This window comes from Podarcis bocagei (assembly GCF_964188305.1).
Source record: "Podarcis bocagei genome assembly, chromosome: 14".
Taxonomy (NCBI): Eukaryota; Metazoa; Chordata; class Lepidosauria; order Squamata; family Lacertidae; genus Podarcis; species Podarcis bocagei.
Genome location: NC_138139.1, coordinates 7,260,253 through 7,285,849, shown reverse-complemented (window position 1 = coordinate 7,285,849; position 25,597 = coordinate 7,260,253). Strand labels below are relative to the sequence as shown.

The window sequence follows — 25,597 nt, the reverse complement described above, 5'->3', positions numbered from 1 at the left end:
AAAATCATTCATTATAAAATTAATTCAAAGCAAACCACTGGCAACCATTGGGCCAGAGCTCTGTGAAGATTGATGAAGGAGGGAGTCAGGCTGTGCCCTGGCCAAAGGCCTGGTGGAACAGCTCTGTCTTGCAGGCCCTGCGGAAAGATGTCAAGTCCCTCAGGGCCCTAGTCTCTTGTGACAGAGCGTTCCACCAGATTGGAGCCACAGCTGAAAAAGCCCTGGCTCTAGTAGAGGCCAGCCTAACCTCTCTGTGGCCTGGGACCTAAATGGCAATGTGATCTTTAATTCTACTGTCATCTGTGCTGACAGGGTGGGGTAGGGAATATATATATAAACACACCAAAACAGCCTGGGGGTGTATTCAAAGGACATCAACAAGAAGCAGAATTACAGGACTGGAAACTTCTTTCCTTTTTTCCCACCCAAAACAAAGCTTTCAATACTGTTTCCACAAGCAGGAGCTGCTGCTGGAAGTAACTATGATTTATTTTAGGGGGGCAGGCTTTATGTGTTTTGGGGAGGCAGAACTGAGTTATCTGTGACACATTTGGTCAGTTAGTTAAGTATTTTATTTATTTACTTGGTTTAGGTGGGGCAGCTACCCCCCTGCCGTGCCCATGTGCTGGAAGCAGAGACCAACATTTCCCTGTCTTCCCAGCCAGGGCCCCTCCACCAACCATCTACCACCCCCACGAGCACACAATTTCTGGCCCTTAATATAGGCCCCAAGCAGAGTACGCCAAAGAAGAAAGAGAAGAAAACAAAGAAGAGAGATGACAACAAGAAAGAAAGAAAGAAAGAAAGAAAGAAAGGAAGGAAGGAAGGAAGGAAGGAAGGAAGGAAGGAAGGAAGGAAGGAAGGAAGGATAAAAGGAAATGAAAAGAAACAGGAAGAAGAAAGGAAAGAGAGAGGAAAAAAGAAGAGGAAAAAGAGAAAAGGGAAAGAAACAATAAAGAAAGATAAAAAGGACTTTTTCCATCTGCCAGTTATTTTTTTAAAAAAGAACAAAATATTTAAGATAACACCCACCATCTCCACTTTCTGTTAAACCATGTTTATTTTAAGTGTCTCAAAATCATTTGATTCCTCTCTGACTTTTGACACCAGTTTCAGGACAAACCCATTTAGTTATTGTTTACCCTCACAAGGACCCAGGGAGGCAGGCCAGGACCAGTATTCTCCAGGACTGGTGAGGAACTGAACCACAGAGAGCTGGGATGGAGGTGGAGGGAGGGAAGGAGGGAGAGAGCAAGAGAAACACTTGCGAGACTGCCTTATAGATGAAGATCATTGCCCCCCCCCCCTCCAGCTTGGGCAACTTAAGCTGCTCCCAAATGCCCTGATTTTGTCTCCATTCATCCACCGTGTTGCAAAGGGATTTGATCCAATTCATTTGGCTGTTAATGCAGCTGACTTGACAACTAGCCTCCTGTTAATTCTGGTGTGGAGGCAGATGTGTTGAGACCAGGCAGCGATCTCTCCCAAATCAGCACGAGACAGGAGGCTGTGACATCAGGAATTGATTTTGTTGTAATTGCCAGAACCCAAGAAAGGCCTATGGAGATGGGGGACGGGACACATGATCCAAAAACTAGGGTGGGGAGCTTGTGGTCTTCTAGATGTTGTTGGACCTCCATCACCCCCAGCAGTAAGCAAGGGCCATGGTCAGGGAGGAGGATGGGAGGTGTAGTCCAACAATAGGTGGCCCAACACAGCCTTTAAATTAATGTAAAACTTGAGGCCAGCCTAAGACATTTTGCTTCCTCTAGCAAATGGGGCCTCTACCTCAAGTCAAGGTGAATATGCTGAAGACGACTCAACTTATTTTGGAACCTGATGCAGAAAACCCAACAGGCTCCTCTCTTTCTCCCTGACAATAAAATTACAATAATAAATGGAATAATCAATAATTTGCTGTCTTTTCATAATATGCCAAATCAGCTGCCTGAGGCAGTCACCTTATTCTGCCTAATAGTACAGCTGTCTCTGTTCAAACTGCATGTGGTTCATAAGAAGAGCCTTGTTGTTGTTGTTGTTTAGTCGTTTAGTCGTGTCCGACTCTTCGTGACCCCATGGACCAGAGCACGCCAGGCACTTCTGTCCTCCACTGCCTCCCGCAGTTTGATCAAACTCATGCTGGTAGCTTCAAGAACACCATCCAACCATCTCATTCTCTGTCGTCCCCTTCTCCTTGTGCCCTCCATCTTTCCCAACATCAGGGTCTTTTCCAGGGAGTCTTCTCTTCTCATGAGGTGGCCAAAGTATTGGAGCCTCAGCTTCACGATCTGTCCTTCCAGTGAGCGCTCAGGGCTGATTTCCTTCAGAATGGAGAGGTTTGATCTTCTTGCAGTCCATGGGACTCTCAAGAGTCTCCTCCAGCACCATAATTCAAAAGCATCAATTCTTCGGCGATCAACCTTCTTTATGGTCCAGCTCTCACTTCCATACATCACTACTGGGAAAACCATGGCTTTTACTATATGGACCTTTGTTGGCAAGGTGATGTCTCTGCTTTTTAAGATGTTGTCTAGGTTTGCCATCGCCTTTCTCCCAAGGAGCAGGCGTCTTTTAATTTCGTGACTGCTGTCACCATCTGCACTGATCATGGAGCCCAAGAAGGTAAAATCTCTCACTGCCTCCATTTCTTCCCCTTCTATTTGCCAGGAGGTGATGGGCCCAGTGGCCATGATCTTTGTTTTTTTGATGTTGAGCTTCAGACCATATTTTGCGCTCTCCTCTTTCACCCTCATTAAAAGGTTCTTTAATTCCTCTTCACTTTCTGCCATCAAGGTTGTGTCATCTGCATATCTGAGGTTGTTGATATTTCTTCCGGCAATCTTAATTCCGGCTTGGGATTCATCCAGCCCAGCCTTTCGCATGATGAATTCTGCATATAAGTTAAATAAGCAGGGAGACAATATACAGCCTTGCCGTACTCCTTTTCCAATTTTGAACCAATCAGTTGTTCCATATCCAGTTCTAACTGTAGCTTCTTGTCCCACATAGAGATTTCTCAGGAGACAGATGAGGTGATCAGGCACTCCCATTTCTTTAAGAACTTGCCATAGTTTGCTGTGGTCAACACAGTCAAAGGCTTTTGCATAGTCAATGAAGCAGAAGTAGATATCTTTCTGGAACTCTCTAGCTTTCTCCATAATCCAGCACATGTTTGCAATTTGGTCTCTGGTTCCTCTGCCTCTTCTAAATCCAGCTTGCACTTCTGGGAGTTCTCGGTCCACATACTGCTTGAGCCTTCCTTGTAGAATTTTAAGCATAACCTTGCTAGCGTGTGAAATGAGTGCAATTGTGCGGTAGTTGGAGCATTCTTTGGCACTGCCTTTCTTTGGGATTGGGATGTAGACTGATCTTCTCCAATCCTCTGGCCACTGCTGAGTTTTCCAAACTTGCTGGCATATTGAGTGTAGCACCTTAACAGCATCATCTTTTAAAATTTTAAACAGTTCAGCTGGAATACCATCACTTCCACTGGCCTTGTTATTTGCAGTGCTTTCTAAGGCCCATTTGACTTCACTCTCCAGGATGTCTGGCTCAAGGTCAGCAACCACACTACCTGGGGTGTACGAGACATCCATATCTTTCTGGTATAATTCCTCTGTGTATTCTTGCCACCTCTTCTTGATGTCTTCTGCTTCAGTTAGGTCTTTACCACTTTTGTCCTTTATTATGGTAATCTTTGTACGAAATGTTCCTTTCATATTTCCGATTTTCTTGAACAGATCTCTGGTTCTTCCCATTCTGTTGCTTTCCTCTATTTCTTTGCATTGCTCGTTTAAGAAGGCCTTCTTGTCTCTCCTTGCTATTCTTTGGAAATCTGCATTCAATTTCTTGTATCTTTCATTATCTCCCTCGCATTTTGCTTGCCTTCTCTCCCCCGCTATTTGTAAGGCCTCGTTGGACAGCCACTTTGCTTTCTTGCATTTCTTTTTCATTGGGATGGTTTTAGTTGCTGCCTCCTGTATAATGTTGCGAGCCTCCACCCATAGTTCTTCAGGCACTCTGTCCAGCAAATCTAAATCCTTAAACCTGTTCCTCACTTCCACTGTGTATTCATAAGGGATTTGGTTTAGATTGTATCTTACCTGTCCAGTGGTTTTTCCTACTTTCTTCAGTTTAAGCTTGAATTTTGCTATAAGAAGCTGATGATCTGAGCCACAGTCAGCCCCAGGTCTTGTTTTTGCTGACTGTATAGAGCTTCTCCATCTTTGGCTGCAGAGAATATAATCAATCTGATTTCGATGTTGCCCATCTGGGGATGTCCATGTGTAGAGTCGTCTCTTGTGTTGTTGGAAAAGCGTGTTTGTGATGACCAGCTTGTTCTCTTGGCAGAACTCTATTAGCCTTTGCCCTGCTTCATTTTGAACTCCAAGGCCAAACTTGCCAGTTGTTCCTTTTATCTCTTGATTCCCTACTTTAGCATTCCAATCCCCTATAATGAGCAGAACATCCTTCTTTGGTGTCACTTCTATAAGGTCTTGTAATTCTTCATAGAATTGGTCAATTTCAGTTTCTTCAGCACCAGTAGTTGGTGCATAAACTTGGATTACTGTGATGTTAAAAGGTCTGCCTTGGATTCGTATCGAGATCATTCTATCATTTTTGAGACTGCATCCCAGTACAGCTTTCGCCACTCTTTTGTTGACTATGAGGGCCACTCCATTTCTTTTACGGGTTTCTTGCCCACAGTAGTAGATATGATAGTCATCCGAACTGAATTCGCCCATTCCCGTCCATTTTAGCTCACTGATGCCCAGGATGTCAATATTTATTCTCGCCATCTCATGAAGAGCCTTACCAACATGCAAATGTACGTATCTCATGAAGTGAGCTGTAGTCCAAAAAGCTGACACCACAATCAATGTGTTAGTCTTTAAGGTGCCACAAGACTCTTGGTTGTTCATCAGACTTACGAGCTGTATGCAATAAGATTAGCCTTGCAAGCAGACAGAGCAGGGATCTCTTTTGAGGATCAGAGCAATGAGCATGAGACTTCCATCTGATTCAAACTGAGAGCCCTCTTTGAGTTTTGTCAAAAGCCAGAGGAGGCTTAAGCAGCTGTCATCTGCAAAATGTCACCATAGTGCATCATCATAGGGACACTGTGGTGGTCAACTGCCACAACCGTCAGTGTCAAACAGTAAAACTTCAGACCATGGAGATCTGCAAAGACTTGGACTTGATCTATAACTACAAACTATCTATAATATCTATCAATCTACTGAATCACTCAGTAGATTTGCAGGTGAAGCAATACACAGACTCCATGGCGCTGCAATTATTTTCAAAATACATATTTGGCAAGATGTATAAATCGTTGTGCAAGAATCTTCAGGTTACTGTGCCTATGAGTAGGTATATACAAGTAGACACAAATTTAGAGCAGTGATAAAAGAATCAATCGCACAAGAAACCAGCATTTGGTTACAGTTCCTCCAACCAACCAGAAGACACCCCACCTCATTTGGCCTAGTGGAGAAAAGGTCAGAAAGCAATTTTGAATAATAAACGAGACCTCCTGACCTCCTGACCCAAGTCTGGCAGGGTCAGTGGCAGCCCTTTTCACCAAATGCTGATGGCAGAGACACAGACAGCTCCACTAATGAGCTCCTGGATAGAGCAATTGCCAATCTGGAGGTCACTGGCCTGCTGCTTCACAGGAAGGAGAAACTGATGCTCTATTTGCCTGAAAGTGGAAGCCAAGGGGGTCAAGGAAACCCAGAATGGAGTTGTTCCTCCTAAGACCAATCCCAGTGTGGGCATGATCTCATGAGGAGGTAGCACATCACCAGGTCCACTGGAGAAAGACCACCAGCACAAATCTGCAATGCTGCCTTAGCTCCCACTCAGTGTCATGGACTGGCTAGATGCAGAGGAATGGTGGAAGGCACCAGTGGGGGAACCCCGAGAGAGAAAGGCTCTGAGCTTGGGGACTGGTAATTGGATGATGATTAGTGGTCAGAGGCAGAAGACTGGGAGGTGGTGGTGTTGAAAGAGGTAACAGGGTTTAGTGAGCAGGGAGAGGCTGTGGCAGAAAGAAGTGCAGAAGCAGAAGTGGAAGCAGAAGAGGAGAGAGGCCAAGAGGCAGAGATGAGTCAGGCTGGTGAAGATGCCAGGGTGTCTCCCTCTCCTGCTACAAGCTCCCCTTCCCCCAGTCTCCCAGGACCAGGAGAGGTGTGAAGTGGAAAGAGAAAAGACAGGGGCCTGTGTAGTCTCAGATTGCTTGGGAAGGACCCTGGTGAGGAGGAGATTTAATCAGCTGTGGGAATGTGAGGAACTTCACTCTCCACAATTGCCTCATAGGGGCAAGACCTACCAAGAAGAGTTGCTGAGCTCCTTAGGCCTGGCACCCCCGAGCAGGCCTTGTTTCTTCTAATAAACTTCACTTACTCAGTGTGTTTTTTTTGCTGGTTGGCTCCTTGATGCTCAGCCTCTTCATCCCACATGTGTCAGGAAGAGACTGACAGGCTCTTTGTAATCTTCTTGAGTTGGGTCAGATCCGGGGATCAGCTAGAAACCTCAGGGAAGCCCAGCACTACAGCAGAATGGAAATAGCTGCATCCACACCCACCCACACCACATTAGTCTCCAGCCAAATATTAAGCATTGAATGGCCTCAGCTCCTGTAATTTCTATCTGTATAATCACTGTGATTAATAGCCCAAAGTTGTCCATCTAGTTCAGCATCCTGCTTCTTTCTACAGCAGCCAGCCATAGGCCCGAATGGAACCCCCACAAGGATATGAGGGCAACAGGCCCCCTCCTGTTGTTTCCCCTTCAGAAACTGCCATTCAGTGGCACACACATCTCATGAACCATGAAGTCCCATCCATGTGGTCATAACGGGCCTCTTGCATGAACTTGTCTAATTCCCTTTTCAAAGCCACCTGACCTTGTGGCCATAGATGCACCATGTGGCAGTGCATGAATGAGTGTGAAGATTGACAAAAGTGACACTCCTCTCTGCCCACTGTTTATGCACCATGCCTGATTTTACAGCCTTCCACCATGTCCTCTCTTAGTTGCTCTGTTTTCTAAACCCAAAAATCCCCAAACGCTTTGGCCTTCCCTGCTACAGCAGATGCTCCAGCTTCCCATAGAGGGGAGGATTTTCTAAATGCAGATTTTCTAACTAGAATAACCACTATATTTTAAAAGTTCCCTGTCTCCTTACTATGGAACCCCTAAGCCTCATTAAAGCGATTTGTAGCAGTTTGTTTTCCCCTTGTGGTTTAGGTCGTTTGCACGCGCCCCCACCCCGCAAGAGTTCTGGTTCTTTTCCAGATTTCTGACCTTCTTGAATCTGAAGCCAAGCGCATTTGCAGACAGCTGCAACACGAGAGCCTCCTCGTCCTCCCCTGCCATTGACCTTCAACCTGATCTGAAAGAGCCACCTTCTTTCTGAGAGAGAAGTTATTCATTTACTGTAATAGCCTCCTGAGCAACGGCTGGCAATTGTGCCCAGATGGGATTCTGTGGGGCTTCCAGCTCCAGAACCAGCAGGAGGCTGCAGTTGGATCAGCTGGGGCTGCAAAAGTTGATCTTTAAAAATATGACTGGTGTGTGAAATTAAAGGAAAAGAGTGTGTGTTTCAGTGCAAGCAGGGCGGGAGGAGGGATTAAAAACAACAGTTCCTATCATTTTGCCTGCGTCTATTCTCCACTTACTGTTCCTAAGCGGAAATCTAATCTTCTCTGTTGGGGACAAATGGGGAATCTGCAGTGCAGCTTTTCCGCTGGGCCAGATATATAAATGCGGTGGCTCTTTCATTCAAAAGTGCAAAGAAATGAAATGGACTGGATGGGGGGAATGGAAGCACCAGCTCTGCAAAGGCGAGCTGCAGGTGGCGATGGAGGAGACAGCTTGTGAGGCATGGAGGGCATTTATCACAACCCCTAGACAAGTTATTGAGCTGTCTGTGAAAAACAGGAAGAGTTCTCGCAGAAGGCAGTGGCTGAGGCCCTTGATTGATAGAGTGAGATGATGCAAAGCTGTCTGATGGCCTCTCTGTGAAATAACGCAGAGGAACTCAAGGTCTTTCTTGACAATCCCTGACCACAGATGAACAGCTACTTTATTACAGCGCAGGGAAAGGTTGCACCTTGCTCCAGACTCACCCACCCGCCGATGCACACAGTTAACTTCACCAACAACCCCCTGTGTGTTTAAGGGGTCTGCAGACTTCGTAGGATTTAAAGGGACAGCAGATTGCGTTAGTTCAAAGGTGGGATTCTTCCCCCCCCCCCATGCAACGAAAGTACCGGTAACTGGAAATAATATAGTCAATCCGTACTATGCTGTTCTGGGACCAGGCAAGAATATCGGGGAGCTGTGCTTACACCTTCTGAAACCTTGACATTGTCAGCCTCTATGAAATGCAGGGTTTTTATTTGTCTTTAAGCCATTTTACAATACAGCGGTACCTCAGGTTAAGTACTTAATTTGTTCCGGAGGTCTGTACTTAACCTGAAGCACCACTTTAGCTAATGGGGCCTCCTGCTGCTGCCGCGCCGCCGGAGCACGATTTCTGTTCTCATCCTGAAGCAAAGTTCTTAACCTGAAGCACAATTTATGGGTTAGCGGAGTCTGTAACCTGAAGCATATGTAACATGAAGCGTATGTAACCCGAGGTACCACTGTAGAGAGTGATACCTAAGGGACACCATAAAGGGATCTTCCAAGGCAGAGGTGAATCTCAAGTTTCTGTGCTGCAGCTCCAGTGGCATTGATTTCAGGAACTCCTCCCAAGTCACTTTGGATGTTGTGGGGCATGTCTTCTTGGGGGGGGCTCTTTTTGCTAACTCCACTCCACTTGGTGGGGGTTGGGGGGCTGCATCAGGCCTCCAGACTAGACCCCTATTTTAGATACAGATAGGTAGCCGTGTTGGTCTGCCATAGTCAAAATAAAAAAAATCCTTCCAGTAGCACCTTAAAGACCAACTAAGTTAGTTCTTGGTATGAGCTTTCGTGTGCATGCACACTTCTTCAGATACACTGAAACAGAAGTTGCCAGATCCTTCTATATAGTGAGACGGTGGGGAGGGGTATTACTCAGAAGGGTGGTGGGAATGGGAGATTGGCAGATAGCTGAGATGAGCCTGTTGACGATTCTTAACGACTGTAATAGGTCTTACAAAGGAATTTCAGAAATAGAGTGGAAAGAGAAGCTGCTGAATTGCAACTCATTACCAAACTTAAAACCATGGAGAGACCTGGTCTGAACAGAGACATTGGATTCTTAACTCATTATACATGACTAAGCCATTTCTCACCTTCTCACCCCTTGCCTTTTCCTGTAAGACCTATTACAGTCGTTAAGAGTCGTCAACAGGCTCATCTCAGCTATCTGCCAATCTCCCATTCCCACCACCCTTCTGAGTAATACCCCTCCCCATGGTTTTCCCAGTAGTGATGTATGGATTTTGGGAAGCACAGGTGGACACAGCAGAGAAGGCACCTTAGCTGGCTGGCTGGCTTGCTGCTCCAGTGGGTTGTTGGCAAAGTTAACTGTGTGCATCAGCACATGGGTGAGTCTCTTGGTGCCTCTTCTCATTCCTTGGTGCAGGGGACGAGGGTCACATCAAATCACCTTCCAAGCAGCCGAGCTGTCACCTGCTTCAAGCTCTGTTCCTAGCTTCAGCTCCTCTGGCACACAACCGTTCTTAAAACCCATATGCTGGAGAGCACAGCCATTTGGATCAGGCCCAAGGAAGAAGACCCCCAGTTTGACCTGGGAAGGAGAGGACGACTGGGAGCTTCTAAGAGAAATGGCGCCATAAACTGCTGCTGTTATGCTCCTGCAAATGACTCATCCTTACAGTAATGGCTGAGAGGCAAGTGGGCTTCCCCAGGTAGGACCTGAAGCTGGCAATCCTAAACCGTCAGCTCAGCTCATGCTGGTTGTGGCACAGAGGAAAGGCATTCCCTTTCCAGGTGGATTCTAAAAGGGCAGTTTGTGATCTAGCAAAGGCAAAATGTCAGGGGGAGAGAGAAATGGATGAGGCTCAGCAGTGGAGACAGACAGTGGTTAGCTGTGGAAGGAGAGCAGCAGAGCTGAGGTACTGCAGAGGGAGCTTCCCATCTCCAGTTTCTGTTTGCTTGTTTGTAATTTATTTTTAGAGTTTCTAGCGGAATGGATTGATGGGTGCATTATGTGCAGCAGATATCAGGCCCACGTGGGCAGATGCTTAGTTGAGGTTTTCAAAAATGCATGGAGTGCACGAAGCACAAATCTTGATGACCCCACCAAATGTCAGGTGGGCCAAAATCTGTGCAATGCTTTCAGATGCCACAACGCAACACCAGGTCCAGTCATGTTTGCAAGATGAAGGAACTAGAAGCAGCAAGTTCTGCAGCAAACCTAAGCATAAAAAGTTCAGGGCAACTTGGCTTCTTCTTCTCTTGCCCAGCCCCCATTGGGAGAAGATAGTAAGATAAGTGTAGGGAAAGCAGGAAGGCCCCAAATACCCCCGTAAGACCTCAGCTCCAGCTTTTAGTTATTTCTTCTCTACCCTTGTGCTTGATTCAGAAAGCACAACCAGTGCAAAGTGCAGCAGCTTCTGGGAGTGGGGCACCCAGCTTTACCCATCAGTGTTAAAAGTTCTATTAGCTACTGAGTCAAGTTCAAGGTTTAGTTCTCAACATTTAAAGCCCCATTTGGGACCAGGATACTTAGTACAGACCAAGCCAGTCTCTAAGATCTTCCCAAGAGGATAGTCCTTGGTGGACTGCCACTTGCTGACGATGTGTAAGTGAGCCTCTGGAATGCCCTCCATCGGGTAGTTTGTGAGACAGTCACAGTAACAACCTTTCAATGCCTCTTAAAAACTTAGGTTTATCTAGGTCCATGTTTCCCAAAGTGGGAGATACTGTCCCCTGGGGGGCACTGGAACGATCCAGGGGGGCGGTAGTAGCCTTGGGTGCAATTAGGGAGGCATTGCATAAAAATAAGGGTGGTTGGGATCTCCAAAGAATTGATGCTTTTGAATTATGGTGCGGGAGGAGACTCTTGAGAGTCCCATGGACTGCAAGAAGATCAAACCTATCCATTCTGAAGGAAATCAGCCCTGAGTGTTCACTGGAAGGACAGATCGTGAAGCTGAGGCTCCAATACTTTGGCCACCTCATGAGAAGAGAAGACTCCCTGGAAAAGACCCTGATGTTGGGAAAGATGGAGGGCACAAGGAGAAGGGGACGACAGAGGACAAGATGGTTGGACAGTGTTCTCGAAGCTACCAGCATGAGTTTGACCAAACTGCGGGAGGCAGTGGAAGACAGGAGTGCCTGGCATGCTCTGGTCCAGGGGGTCATGAAGAGTCGGACACGACTAAACGATTAAACAACAATAACAGTGTTATTTGTATGAGAGAGTTGTGTTTTGTTTTTACCAAGTTTCATTGAATGTTGTGTGTTTATTGTTTTGGGGATAATTTTAATAAATAAATAATAGCTATCGGGATCATTCATCTTTCCCCAAAACCACCCACCAGAGATGGAGAGCAGTCAACACCACCTTTTACAGTGGCACTTCCTGTGCCTTGGCATCCAAAGTGTTGCTGCTTCCGTGTGGAGTTTCAACAATATCCTAGCAGAACCGTATCCTTTCTAATGTTTTGGATGAGCCTGGTATGGCGCCTGCACAATTGGATTTTGTGTAAAAATACACAACAAATCTGATTTCTGTTGCATTAAGGAGTTATGTCTGGTAAAATATATGAAGCAAAGAATGAAATAAGCTGCAGTTCTACAGAGTCTTCCATTTTGCTTCCTTCAATACTTGACCACTAATATTAGAGAATATTGGATCAAGGTACAGTTTTAAGTGAATGTCTATGAGATGATACAGTAGCCAAGTTAAACCACAGGTTGGATGATAAAATACAAAATTGAGTTGTGTTCCTTTACAGGAAAGGGCTGTAATATGAAACAAGGGTGTAATGTCTTTCAGTGATGCATATTCCACAAGAGGAGGAGGAGGAGAAGGAGGAGGAGGAGGAGAAATGTGCTGGCAGGGACCTCTACCGAGGTAGTTCAAGAGCACAGTACTTCCATGGAACAATCATGGCTAAGGACCGTTGTCAAACTGTTTCCTTCTCTGAATTTGTCAAATCCCGTCTTTAGAGCCACTGAAGTAAAGTGGCTTTCACCACTTCTGGTGGCAGGAGAAATCCCACACCTCAGCAGTTCAGAATACTCTGCCTCTATTCTGCCACATCCCCTTTCTGTAGCCAAGGAAGAGCCTGAGAGTGAACACAGATATTCACCTCAGCAGAAGAAGAAGATTGGAAGGCCGTGGCTCAGTCCAGGAATGACAGTGGCTCAGGTCCCTCCTAGTCACCCTTTCTGTTAGGACATTAGCCACAGGGGGAGGGGGCACCGTTTGCCTAAAATGGGAGGGTACTTATGGGTGAGGCTTGTGGATTTCATTAAGGTCCCCTTGAGCTCTGGCTTGAATCAGCTTGGCTAATGAGAACTCACAGCACCTAGACAGGGTTCTTTTAACATACCAGTGTTGACTTGATGACTGAAGACAGAGCCATGCCAATTGGCCCAGTTGGGTTTCGTGCAAAGACCAAAGGGCAGATGAAAGGATCACCAAGCCCAACCATCCTCACCCTCAAGCAGGACACCTTATGACTGAAAACATACAACATGGATCCCTCTCCAGCCTTGGTACAAAAATAGCTAAGGATGGGAAAGGAGGAGATTCCAGGAAAGAAGGAAATTGCTTATATATTTCAACAAGTTTTTTCTAATGTATTAGCATATATCTGTCTTTGTGAACAACAAACTGCCCACTTCTTGCTGAGATTCAGCTGTCAACACCTTTCTTTCCAAGTGGGTTGACACAAGGTGCTCTTCCTGAATGGTGCCTACCAGAGTTCACAATGCACAACCACTTCCTAAATATTCGAACCAAACAACCTTCTAGTATATGCAGGTTACACATGGTGAACTGTGACTCCATGAATCCTCAGGGGTCCCACACTGATGTAACCTGCACCTGGGGGAACCTGACATGACAAATATTATTTTCTTTTTCTTTTCTCTTTGGTAGCTGTTTTTGTCTCTTTTAAAATGTACATTAGTTTTCTATATCTTGCGGTATTATGACTTTAATAAAAATCTTAATACCAAAATATTGGTGTAGAAGGGGGACAGGAGAGGGGAACCCATTGTAAAACAAAAGATAATCCCACATGCATGTCCATATTAGCACAACTGAAACTATCAACCGTGTTCTTTATGGCTGAAAATTTTTAACTTTTCTTAGATTCCTGGAACAAACGTGCTAGCCACAAATCTTCATGACAGACACATGCACACCACGAGATTATGAATTAGCTATGACAGAGAAGACTCACTAATAGGATTGGATGTAAACTTCAGGTCACTTAATTTTAAGGCTCAGCTAATGGCCTAAAGAAAATTGGATATCATCTCATAACATAAATTCTGAATCAGACTTTCCTGCCCATCAACAGGAACACCATTAAAAGTAACAGCAACTAGGCCCACTGTAAAATGAAATGATGCAGCTGTAAAACTAATTTCCACAATGTGGATTATTCTACCACCAAAGCATAAAAACTCCACATTTCATAGTATGAAGTTATAAAATTGGAGCAGCAACTTTTTTAGTATAAGTCTGATCTCATTGATAAAAAATAAATCTGAAAACATCTGCTCATTTCCATATAATTTGTTGTTCACTAATGTTATCTATAAAATGGCATGCATCAATTGTTTGCAATCACATTTCCAATATACACAAGAATGAAATACTAGAAGCATTTTGAACATTTACACAAAGCGACACCCTTTCCCCTCCATGCCTTAAATATGGAGATGATGAACAGGAATAGTAGCAGCAACTACATGAGGGAGATCTGCAGTTGCATGAACTCTGGGACGGAGAACCCTGGTCTTATCTCAGAAATTAAATGCTTCTCCATCCACCTTAACCTGCCCTCACACCAACAGATGAGACACTTACCCAGCAAGGGGTGGCTCTTTATTATCTCTGGCTCCTCGGTCCTTTGCTCCTCCACTTTGGCACTTGCTTGCCCATGACCGTTGGCCAAGGTCTTCCGACGGTTTCTCAGGCCCTGCCAAACTTCAGCCAGCAGAGCAGCCTGAATGGCTTCAGTCATCTGTCAGAGATGCAGGCTGTCAGTGAGGAGGATGTTAGGCTGTCCTGCCCCAAGCCCAGGCCTCCTTCCCCCCGCCCCTCTTCTCCCAAACACTGCTTCAGGGAGGGGGCAATGAGCAGGGATGCACCTGTGCAAGGATGCTCAGTGCAGAGGAAAGGCAAAGCTAGGCTGACCCTTTGCCCTGCTGCATTGCTCTATCAGTGGCAACTGGCTTCATGATAGGAGGGGGTGAAGAAGAGGGGCCTGGGGTGGGGGTGGGGAGGTGACCAGAACCTCTCCTGCCCATCAGACTGGAGAGGCTGAGAACTTTTCAACCACTTGTCACATACACAGCAGCCAGTTCCTGATATTCTTTGACTTTGAACAGTCAAAAAAAAAAGAAAAAAAAGACCTCTCCACACACTGACACATCAGACGGATGGCTAGGCCAAAACTTTCCCCTAGATGCATCACCTTTTTACAGTGGTGCCCCGCAAGACAAATGCCTCGCAAGACGGAAAACTCGTTAGACGAAAGAGTTTTCCGTTTTGGAGGTGCTTCGCAAAACGAATTTCCTATGGGCTTGCTTCGCAAGACGACAATGTCTTGCGAGTTCCTGCTGGTTTCCCCCCCCTTTTCTAAGCCGCTAAGCTGCTTATCAGCTGATCCGATCAGCAGATAAGCTGCTAAAAGCCGCTAATAGCACTAATAGCGCTAATCTGCTAATCCTTCAATGGGCTTGCTTCGCAAGACAAAAAAACCGCTAGACGAAGAGAATCACAGAACAGATTCTTTTCGTCTTGCGAGGCACCACTGTATATGCAAAGCACTATTTCAGATGTTTGCATGGTTGTCCATATCAGATAATTTCTATACATGCAGAACTAGCACAATATGCGAAAGGTTCAGGGCCAGCCTATTCCCTGACACGATCGTCTTACACATGTGTAGGGCAATCACTGGAAATCTGACAGGTCAGCAACAAATATGTCACATGGAGTTTCTGCTCATGGTTTCAGCAGGCTGTGTCTGTGTTGGTGAACTGGTCCTGAATCAAGGCAGAGACCTGGAGGCTGTGGGGCCTTCCTGATTCCCCCAGATCTGCAAAAGCTGCTTTGGTCTGGATTCCCTTGTGCACATGAGCTGACCTTGGTTAGATGCCAAGGTGCCCCTGCAGGACACACTATGCTGACAAGGAAGGCGATCCTGGCTGGATTTCGGCACCAAGTGCATCACCAACAGATAACAGACTGTGGGCTTCTCTGTCACACCAAATGTCTCAGCTACCATATATTGTTCCCCATGCCAGCAGTCTGCAGTGGATTGCCACCACCTATCCAAGGTCTCTTTGCACTTTGTTGCTTCAAGGAAGCCTACACAATGGTTCTCAATGGCAAAAGAGCACCCACTTCCTACCTCTATGGATTGGTCTCTCCAAGACGAAATGAGTTTGACAAGTGAACTGTTCTCTGGTTCATGGACAGGAAACCCCAATATGTCTGAAAATAGAGGAGACACTCTTTGTTAGGCTGCATCCAGTTGAAGTATAACAGTGCACCAGGCCTTTAAAACAGAACCGCTTGTCTTGAAGGCCATGTAAAAGATGATGGCAACATAAGAAAAGAAGTTTCATCCTTGTCCCGGGACAAGGATAACTGTGACTTTAAAGATGAATGGGAACCCTTTAAAAAGTATTTGAAGACGCAACAAAGCGAACTGGACTCCTTGGCTGGTTTTGAATAAACATTCACAAACTTTTTATTGATAATTATCAGCTAAATATTTTGAGGATCTATACAACTGTGCAACATGCAGAAAACAGCATTCTTAGAGAAATCAAAGCCTGGAACTGAGGGAAGTCGGGGGTGGGGGGGTTCTGTGGGGGGAGGGAGGGGGAGGGAGGAAAAATTGGGAAAAATAAGGATGATATGTTTCTGGATAATATGTTTTGTTTTAATTTCGAATAAAAAAGTAATTAAAAGAAAGAAAGAAAAGAAAAGAAGTTTCATGAAGCATTTGCAACTAAACAGGAAGCTTCTACACAAGTTAACAATCCTGGTATTGTTGACTACCTCTGAACTTTCTGTTTGCAATATACAGCCCACTTAAATTTAATCCACTTGACAACACACATATCAAATCACATGTAACTGAAGTTCCGGATTCCTCAGTTTTGATTTCCAAGGTCCCTCCCCTGAAGAAAATCCATCCTGGGGTGTAATGCAATATGCCCTACGGTCTCCAGTTTACTTACATAACATCAGCGTAGGAGAGTATCTATTTCTCCCAGCTTTAAAAAAACCAATACCTTATTTTTAGTCTTGGTTACCAATGGCTATTTTTCTTATCAGTAAAGAATTAAGGATATAGCTAAATTACCTATAAATCACCCACATATGAGCTATATAAAGCTAAACGGAAAAAGAGCAGTAAGGAATATCTTGAGGATGCTGGAACTGCTAATGGAGCTGGTATAGAAAATGGGAGAAGTTGGTGTGGGGAGAAGCAAAGCGGGGCTGTGACTTAATGGCGGGGCAGAGGCCCCACACAGGCAGAAGGCTCCATGTTCAATTCTCACATATCCTCCAAGTGTCCCAATTTCCCAGGGAGAGTCCTGGAATTACAGAAGCCATCCTAGTTTCTGATTTGATCCTGGAATGTCCTGGTTTTCTTTTTTTCCTTCCCTCTATGTCTCGGAGAACAATTTTTATTTTTATTTATTTTTTATTGGGTTTTATTCATAACAAACAATATAAAATAAACATCAATACAATACCACAGTGTGAGATTTCTCCAATCCCTTGACTTCCCTCTACCCAATCCATGGTTCCATTATATTTATTATTCATTCTTGCATGTCCAGATCTTATTTTCCATCTACATTCTCGGAGAACAATTAAAAGTTTGGGGGGGGTGTAGGTGCAAAATTGGAGTCCTGTTTATAGGAAAAATAAAATCCCTGCACCAAGTGAAGGAAATGGTGAAGCCCTTCCTTTAGTTTTGAAGAAAATGGTCACCAATCCACTTTAAATTCTTTAACTGCAATGCTTCTGTAGGCAGCCATTTACTAGGAAACACTTGGAATGTTGATTCCTTTATTGTAAATGAAGCCTTACACTGTCTGCTCAGAAGGAAGTCCCACTGTATTCAATGGAGCTTACTCTGGGTAAAAACTGAGCAGCTTTGTTCCCTGGTCCCTTTCAGACAACCAGCTCCCACCTAACTGTTTCATATTCAGCATCCTTTTGGAGGAAGGGGACTGGTTATTTAAAGGAATCCCCATCTGACTACAGTGGTGCCTTGCAAGACGAAAATAATCCGTTCCGCGAGTCTCTTCGTCTAGCGGTTTTTTCCTCTTGCGAAGCAACCCTATTAGCGGCTTAGCGGATTAGCGGTATTAGCGGTTTAGCGGCTATTAAAGGCTTAGCAGCTAAAAGGCTATTAGCGGCTTAGCGGCTTAGAAAAAGGGGGGGAAGCGGGGAAAAATCGGGACACTCGCAAGACGTTTTCGTCTTGCGAAGCAAGTCCCTAGGGAAATTCGTCTTGCGAAGCAGCTCAAAAACGGAAAACCCTTTTGTCTAGCAGGTTTTCCGTCTTGCGAGGCATTCATCTTGCGGGGCACCACTGTATAATTTAGGGCGTGATGTAGGCCTTTTGCATTTCCTTGAGAAATCTGGCACCTGCCTGTCCACTCCTGAAATTTCTTCTGCTGTTTATAACAAATGAATATTGACTTTTTGCAGGTCACGTTGGGCAAACTCTCAAAAAGGGGGAGGTTGTTTCATTTAGCTCTGAGCCAAAGGTCTATGGGTATGCTGAAAAATCAAACCCATCTGACCAAGTTGATACTACAATAAATATATTAGGTGCTACAAGACTCATTGTTAAAAGATATGAAGACAAAGACACGATCAGATTTTATGAGTTTATGGCATTCTGCTTCTGGGGTGAGAAAAGCTGTTGCTTATGAAATAAATAAAATAAATAAACAAAAATCTTGTGGCCCATGCAGCTGCCAGGAACTGGGAGAAGTAAAACTGGCCAGCTTCTTCTTACATCAGCTATATGTTTTTCTGCCTGCAACAGGTTATTCATAGGTTTATACGATCATGATATTAAAGCAGGGGTCAGCAAACTATTTTGGAAAAAGAAATGAACGAATTCCTATGCCCCACAAATAACCCAGAGATGCATTTTAAATAAAAGCACACATTTTACTCATGTAAAAACATGCTGATTCCTGGACTGTTCGTGGGCTGGATTTAGAAGGTGATTGGGCTGGATCTGGCCCCTGGGCTTTAGTTTGCCTAGTAAAGAGTAAAGGGACCCCTGACAGTTAGGTCCAGTCACGGACGACTCTGGGGTTGAGGTGCTCATCTCGCTTTACTGGCCAAGGGAGCCGGCGTACAGCTTCCGGGTCATGTGGCCATCATGACTAAGCTGCTTCTGGCGAACCAGAGCAGCGCATGGAAATGCCGTTTACCTTCCCACTGGAGCGGTACCTATTTATCTACTTGCAAAGTTCAGAAGGTACTAGAGGAACATATGGAAACTCAGGCTCCCTTCTCACAACTCACAGGATGACATTAATGTTTCAGCACCTCGAAATGTGTTTTCAATGCTGTCATGCCTAGAAAACAAACATGAGTTGTGTCTTGTGCCGTAATTCTGCACTGTCTCCTGATACTCACGTTTAGTGGACTCTTCATAAGAACTTGTGGTCCCAAGAGATGGTGTGGGTCTCCATTTGTTGCGTGCAGACTCCAGTTTCTGGCGACTGAGGGGAAATGTTATAACAGTCAAAGAGATCAGTGCAGGCAATCCTGGGCTATAGTAAACTTTATGGACCTAAGTTAGTCATGCCCATTATCTTCAATGGGTCTACTCTGAGTAGGACTAACATTGGCTCTAACCCAATATACATATATAACTGGAGGAGGACCCTCCCTTAGTGTACAGATGATCAAAGAGTGTGAAGCTGGGCAGCCTGCTAAGACTTCCCAAGAGCCATTTGTCCTCAGTGGCTGCCAAAGAAAGCAGGCTCATTTGCATAAAGCAACAAGGAAAAATCATCTGCCTGGCCCTTCTCTTGCCCACAGTCCACAGCAAAGCAAACCCCCAGCCTCTTGCATGTGTTGGCTTGTCAGGCTCAGTTCCCAGCATCCAAGGAAGCAGGACTGGGAAAGGACTGTGCTCCTCATCAATATAAGCTGCCAGTCATGGGAGGCCCCTTTGAAATGACTGGCAGCTGCACAGTTGCCACCTAGACTTCCTGCCTGCCTGCCACAAGCTCCTCCCTCACAGCCACCTTTTGTCTTGCCTTGACTGTTGGCAGAATTAGCAGTACAATCTCTCCCCCCAGGTTTCAAGTTAGTTGTCCTTAGAAGGCCAGACCCAAGAGCCATGTAGGTTTCTTGAAGGACAATGATCACCCACACCAGTTGTCTAATTAGCATGCTCCATTTGGCTCAGCCAAAAACACGGCACATATTGTTTCTCTCCTGCCCAGATGCTGAAGGAGCAGCCAGCAAAATAAATGTGCCCTTGAGTGGGTATGAACAAGCAAACCAACCAAACAACTTCATTTTGATATTCCTGTTTAATGGGCAGGAGTAATAAAAATGCAACTAATCGTGGACTTTCAAAAGGGTAGACCAAACATGGTGTGTGAGGAAGTGTCAAAAGGGTAGACCAAACAAGGGGCCTTCTTACTGCGTCTTGGGACGATGATTCCTGCAACTTGCCAATTTCAACTCCTCAGTTTAATTAATTCTGGGAAATGCCAGTTTCCATGGTCCAGTTTTTTATATGCAAATAGAAAACCAGGAGTGCCCCAACCAGGCATTTCCTGGTCTATATTTATATCTATCAAGGTAGGGAGACTGAAATTTCTCAAAATGTGCACTACAAAAATTGTATGCTATTCAATTTCAAGACCTTTACTAGTTTCCAGGCTTATAATGGCTTATAAGGGAGAGGTGCTGAATGATGTCTGAGGTGGGTGGGGATGGGTAACAGATGAGCTCTGTCCTATTGACTGACTCTAAAGGTAAAGGGACCCCTGACAGTTAGGTCCAGTTGCGAACGACTCTGGGGTTGTGGCGCTCATCTCGCTTACCTAGCCAAGGGAGCCAGCATACAGCTTCCGGGTCATATGGCCAGCATGACTATGCCACTTCTGGCGAACCAAAGCAGCGCATGGAAACACCGTTTACCTTCCTACCAGAGTAGTACCTATTTATCTACTTGAACTTTGCTGTGTTTTCGAACTGCTAGGTTGGCAGGAGCTGGGACCGAGCAATGGGAGCTCACCCCCGTCACGGGGGTTCGAACCGCCAACCTTCTGATCAGCAAGCGCTAGGCTCACTAGGTCCCAACTCTAAGGTCTTTGACACTCTTGAGCAGGAAGTGTTGATAGCATGGCAAATGGAAACTACTCTCAGGTTCCATTCCTGGTAGCAAGGAATGATTGATGATGATCTACTTTTCTCCTCCTCATAGCCTTTTCCATATTTTCTTCTCCCCTACCTGCAAGGACTTTGCAGAAGTATTTAGTGTGAGATGCTGCCATGATACCAATAGTATCCAGCTCTTCTTTCCTCATTAAAAAAAAAAAGAATCTGGTTGGTGGCTTCGGTGAAGTTGAGAATTGGGACAGTGCCTGAAACTGAATCTAGGCATGGGAGATGTCATTAGTTCCTTGGATATAAGCCCAATCGTTATTTACAAGGTTCAGCCTCCCACATAAATTAAGGTTATGTGGAGACCCCAGTTTTCAACAGTGGCTTGGAATCTGTTTCACAAAATATATCTTTGTTCATGTCTTCAAGCCTAGATGTCATAAAATGAAGCCTAAGCTATATGGGGCTGCCCTTGGTAATTTCTGAGACATTTGCTCCCCTTTTTGTGGCAGCCTATGGGACGTGACAATATGTGGAATAAGCACTGTAAAACACAGTTCCATCACAATCATGGCCCAGAAAAATGGTCTGAAAGCAAAAGTGACTAAAGTTCAGTGACTAAAGCAAAGGATTTCTGCCCCTGAGCAGTGCCTAGCTGGGAGTCAACCAACTGAGAACCATCTGTAAGACCCTCTAGAAAGCAAGGAATAAACAGAGCAAGCAAAACAAATAAATGATGCAAATTATTATTCCCATTTCATGGAGATGAAATGAGAAGGAGCTAAATCCTAACTGGTACACCAAAGGATATAAATGTGGGTTAATTAAGAGTAATTTGGAAACACTCTTAATGGGTTTCCAGGGCATGGCACTAGGCTACACAATGAATGACAAATGATAGGCAGACAAAGGAATGTCTGCCCATCCATCTGTGCCATCTAACATTTTGCCTGCTTGGGATTAGAGAAACACTGGAAAATGGAAGTTCTTACCTGGTCTTTTCTAAGGGCCTGCCAAATATCCTTTGAACTAAATATATCCTTCTCAGTAAGTAACTCAGAGTCAGGGATCTCTCTGTGGTACGGATGCTTTTTGTGTGTCCATTGACCCTTCCTGTTTGCTCTTGGGCCACACTAATGTACCTGTGACACAAATCCAGCACTTTTCTGGAGAACAAGTAATTTGCCTCCTGCTGCTGTTCCGACCCTGGGGAACTGGCATTGCGCCATCCTGGCAATGTCAGAGAGAGATGATTGTTCCTTGACATAAGTCCAAGTGAGACTGGATAGAGAAGTCTCAAGATATCTAAATACTGAACACAGAGATCATCCAACTCCCCATCCACACCCCAAGGCAAGAGGCATGACAAGAGGAGCTTTGCTGCATCCATGACAACATTCACATTGACTTTTCCTGATGGCTGCCTCCGAACCTTCTTTGAACTCTTTGGCTTTTTGTGTCTTTTGATGCCACCACTTTGTTCCAAAGAGCCAACTGCATTACTCTCCCCAAATGTTTGCTCTTCAGCTGGAGCTTTGACTTGCCCATCCAATGGAAAGAGTGACCCAGAAGTTCTATTTCGTTTCATCATTAGCATCCTTTTGTCAGCTGTGCTTTTGGCTCTCTTTAGAGCGTCATAGCTGTGGAATGAGCTGGATGACTTCAGTCCCTTGAGCTGGGCTGAATGCAGCAGTTCGGCCAATTTTTCCAAATCAAAGAGAAGGACGTAAAAATGGATGTTCTGTCGCTCTGTCTTCACAGGCAGGATGGTAAAAGGCCACTGGGTATGGCAGGCAGTGGGTAGCTGAAAATAATAAGAACAAGAATAATGTACATTTGGGTCAGCCACTAAAAATTACCCACAGCACATAGTATGGTCAACAGAAGGGTAAATATAACAAACCATTTCTAAAAGCAAAATGCAACCAACAACAAAAAGCGAATGCAAACCAAAAGTCAAGACTGTTAAATAAAAGCATCTTCAATCTCTGGTGACCCACAGAAGGAGTCTGATGGGTTTCTCTTGGGAGAGCACTCCAGGCAAGGCCCTGCCTCACTCCCATCATTCAGCCCGGACACTGAGGTCCAGCTCCGAGGGCCTTCTGGCGGTTCCCTCCCTGCGAGAGGTGAGGTTACAGGGAACCAGGCAGAGGGCCTTTTCGGTAGTGGCGCCCGCCCTGTGGAATGCCCTCCCACCAGATGTCAAGGCAATAAGCAACTATCTTACTTTTAAAAGACATCTGAATGCAGCCCTGTTTAGGGAAGTTTTTAATGTTTAATGCTGTATTGTGTTTTTAATATTCTGTGCTGAGCTGCCCAGAGTGGCTGAGGAAAACCCAGCCAGATGGGTGGGGTATAATTATTATTATTATTATTATTATTATTATTATTATTATTATTATTATTATTATTATTATTATTATATATTCCAAGATGGCACTGAGAGCAAAGGCATGGCATTTCAGAGGTGGGCAGGTGGCAAAATGGATTTGTATGGTGGTGTTCTGTTGTAATGTTACCTTTTTGTAAGCTGCCCTGGAAACCAGTTGAAGGGGAAAGTATAAATTTTAAAAGTATGTTAGGAAATGCTCAGAGGAGGAATGCTTTCACACTCAGCCTGAGCAAACTGCTTTCTTTGATGACTACCACAGCTTCCAATGTCATGCCTTGTAAGACAGTTTTGGAAAATGTTTTGGAAGCTCCTCTTAAAAACAGGCAGAGTGAAATAAAAATGCAATCCTCACATTTTAATTGTGAGAGGTGAAGTCAATTTGGGAGGAGGGTGCAAATGGTGCCTGTGTGGACTGCAATGGGGGGGGGGATATCTTTTACCATTTTTGCTCCTTCTGCTTCAGTTCCTCCATGTAGAACTACCATGTGCCATTCAGCAAGAGCCAAGACTCCGCTGCTTCTGCTAGTGCTCACTGCACACTCAGTAACTAAAAAGGGGGAAAGAGTCTCTGGCAAAACTCGGCAGAGAGAGGAGGCTAATCCCCTGCTTCCAGGGAAAGGTCATTCTTCTCTTCCCCCTCATCCTCAAATACATCAATACAGGCTATTAACCTTAACTGGTCTAAGCCAGACCCACCACACAAACATTTTATGGAAAGTACAATGGAAATGCTATTTTACCAGGTGACCTTTTCATCTCTGCAGGCTCTTTGCCGCTGGGATTCACCTGCTTCTAGGAACTATGTCTTGCCCACTTAGAATGCACACGTCCATTAGGAAGCAGAGCACTTGAATTCTTCAGGCACTCCAGCTTCCTGATGCCAAGGCATCCTACGGCAGGATTAGTGCTAAATCGAGAGACAACAGGAGCAACCAAAGCTTTCTCCTTCCACAAGGGAACCAAGAAATGGAATCATGTGGTAGTTTTGCAAAGAAAACCATCCTCCCTCCTCCATTAAAGGGAGAGGTCACCACACCCCTAGTGCTCTCTAAATAAAGGCCTGGTTGCCAGTGGCACGGACACTGGAATGGTTATTCATACCCGTGGAGAACAAGGAAATCTGGATGCTTTTACACCTAGGTTCTAAGTCTGCAAATGAGAAACTGTTGCCTTTTGATAAGAAACTTTGGATAGGAAATAAAAGTCAGAAGCTGCAAGGAGGCTGCTCTGTCTGGAGTCAGGACAGGGCAGAAAGGCTCCAGAGATTGTCACGCCCCAAAAACTTGGGGGAATCAGAATGCTGAAGGTGAGCAACATACAGGCCCGCCAACTCATTTTTACTCAGGAGTAAATCTGAGGCCAAGTCCTTGCACATTCTACAAAGCTATGATCGAGCACACATCTCTCCAGCACACATTTCACAGATCCTGCCTTGGAGAGATCTTCCAGATGCTATTTGAATATTCATATCTGCCTGAGAGATTTTCTCCCAACAAATCTGAACATTCATTGGATACACACTGTGAATAATCACACATTACACACCAACATTTCTCCTATTGGTCCTAGAAGCTGGCACAGCCAATGATCAGGGATGATGATGATGGGAGTTGTAGTCCAGAACATCTGGAGGGCACCAGGGTTAGAGATGCCTCTTCTACATCTCAAGTAATATTGGGATACTTTTGCCATCAGATGCATTATTTGAAAAACTGAATGATTCTTGGGGCTGTTTCAGTCTTCCTTGAAAGCAGCCACTGTAGCAACATTTTTTTAAAGGAATACTGAGAGGATCAGGGAAATTACAGACTGGTTAGCTTAAAGTTTATTCCAGGAAAACTGGTGGATAGTGTTGTTAAAGAAAGACCTACAAAGCATATAGAAGGATAAGTCCTGAAATGGAAGAAGCAGGGCTTCTGCAAGGATAAGTTCTATCTTACTAAACTCTTCAAGTTCTTTCAGAGTGTCAACAGGCATATAGAGAGGGGTGATACAGTTGACTTTCAAAAAGCTTTTTATAAAACTTCCTCACCAAAGACACCTTCAAAGACATGAAATAAGAGGGAAGGTCCTCTTTTGGTTTAGCAAAAGGAACAAAATGTGGGTGGCGCTATGGGTTAAACCACAGAGCCTAGGACTTGCCGATCAGAAGGTTGGCAGTTTGAATCCCCGAGACGGGGTGAGCTCCAATTGCTCAGTCCCAGCTCCTGCCAACCTAGCAGTTCGAAAGCACGTCAAAGTGCAAGTAGATAAATAGGTACTGCTCTGGCGGGAAGGTAAACGGCGTTTCCATGCACTGCTCTGGTTCACCAGAAGCAGCTTAGTGATGCTGGCCACATGACCCGGAAGCTGTACGCTGGCTCCCTTGGCCAATAAAGCGAGATGAGTGCCGCAACCCCAGAGCCGGTCACAACTGGACCTAATGGTCAGGGGCCCCTTTACCTTTACCTTTAAGGAACAAAAAGCAGAGAGCTGGAATAACTAGGCAGCTGAATCATGGACAGGATTCAAAGTAGGACTAAACGAACCATACAAAATGGTTGGCAAGGGAACAAGTCCCTCCAACCACTGGCTGTGTTGCTGGCTCTGGGAAGCAATGAGCAAAAATGCAAAGCAGGATCCTTAAGATGTGGCTGGTGGACAGCAGCCTGAAG

The 25,597-nt window shown here is 45.1% G+C and overlaps 1 protein-coding gene across 1 annotated transcript in view; it reads right to left on the bottom strand.

Moving 5' to 3' along the window:
• The window catches only part of WDR72 (WD repeat domain 72), a 76,071-nt gene that overhangs the window by 13,567 nt on the left and 36,907 nt on the right, over positions 1-25,597 (bottom strand). Inside the window, exons 15-18 of the mRNA XM_081169278.1 lie at positions 21,544-22,355; positions 18,842-18,927; positions 15,567-15,649; positions 14,015-14,171 (exon numbers count right to left, since the gene is read on the bottom strand). Of these exons, the coding sequence (XP_081025404.1) occupies positions 14,015-14,171; positions 15,567-15,649; positions 18,842-18,927; positions 21,544-22,355 (1,138 nt within the window). The remainder of the gene's footprint in view (positions 1-14,014; positions 14,172-15,566; positions 15,650-18,841; positions 18,928-21,543; positions 22,356-25,597) is intronic.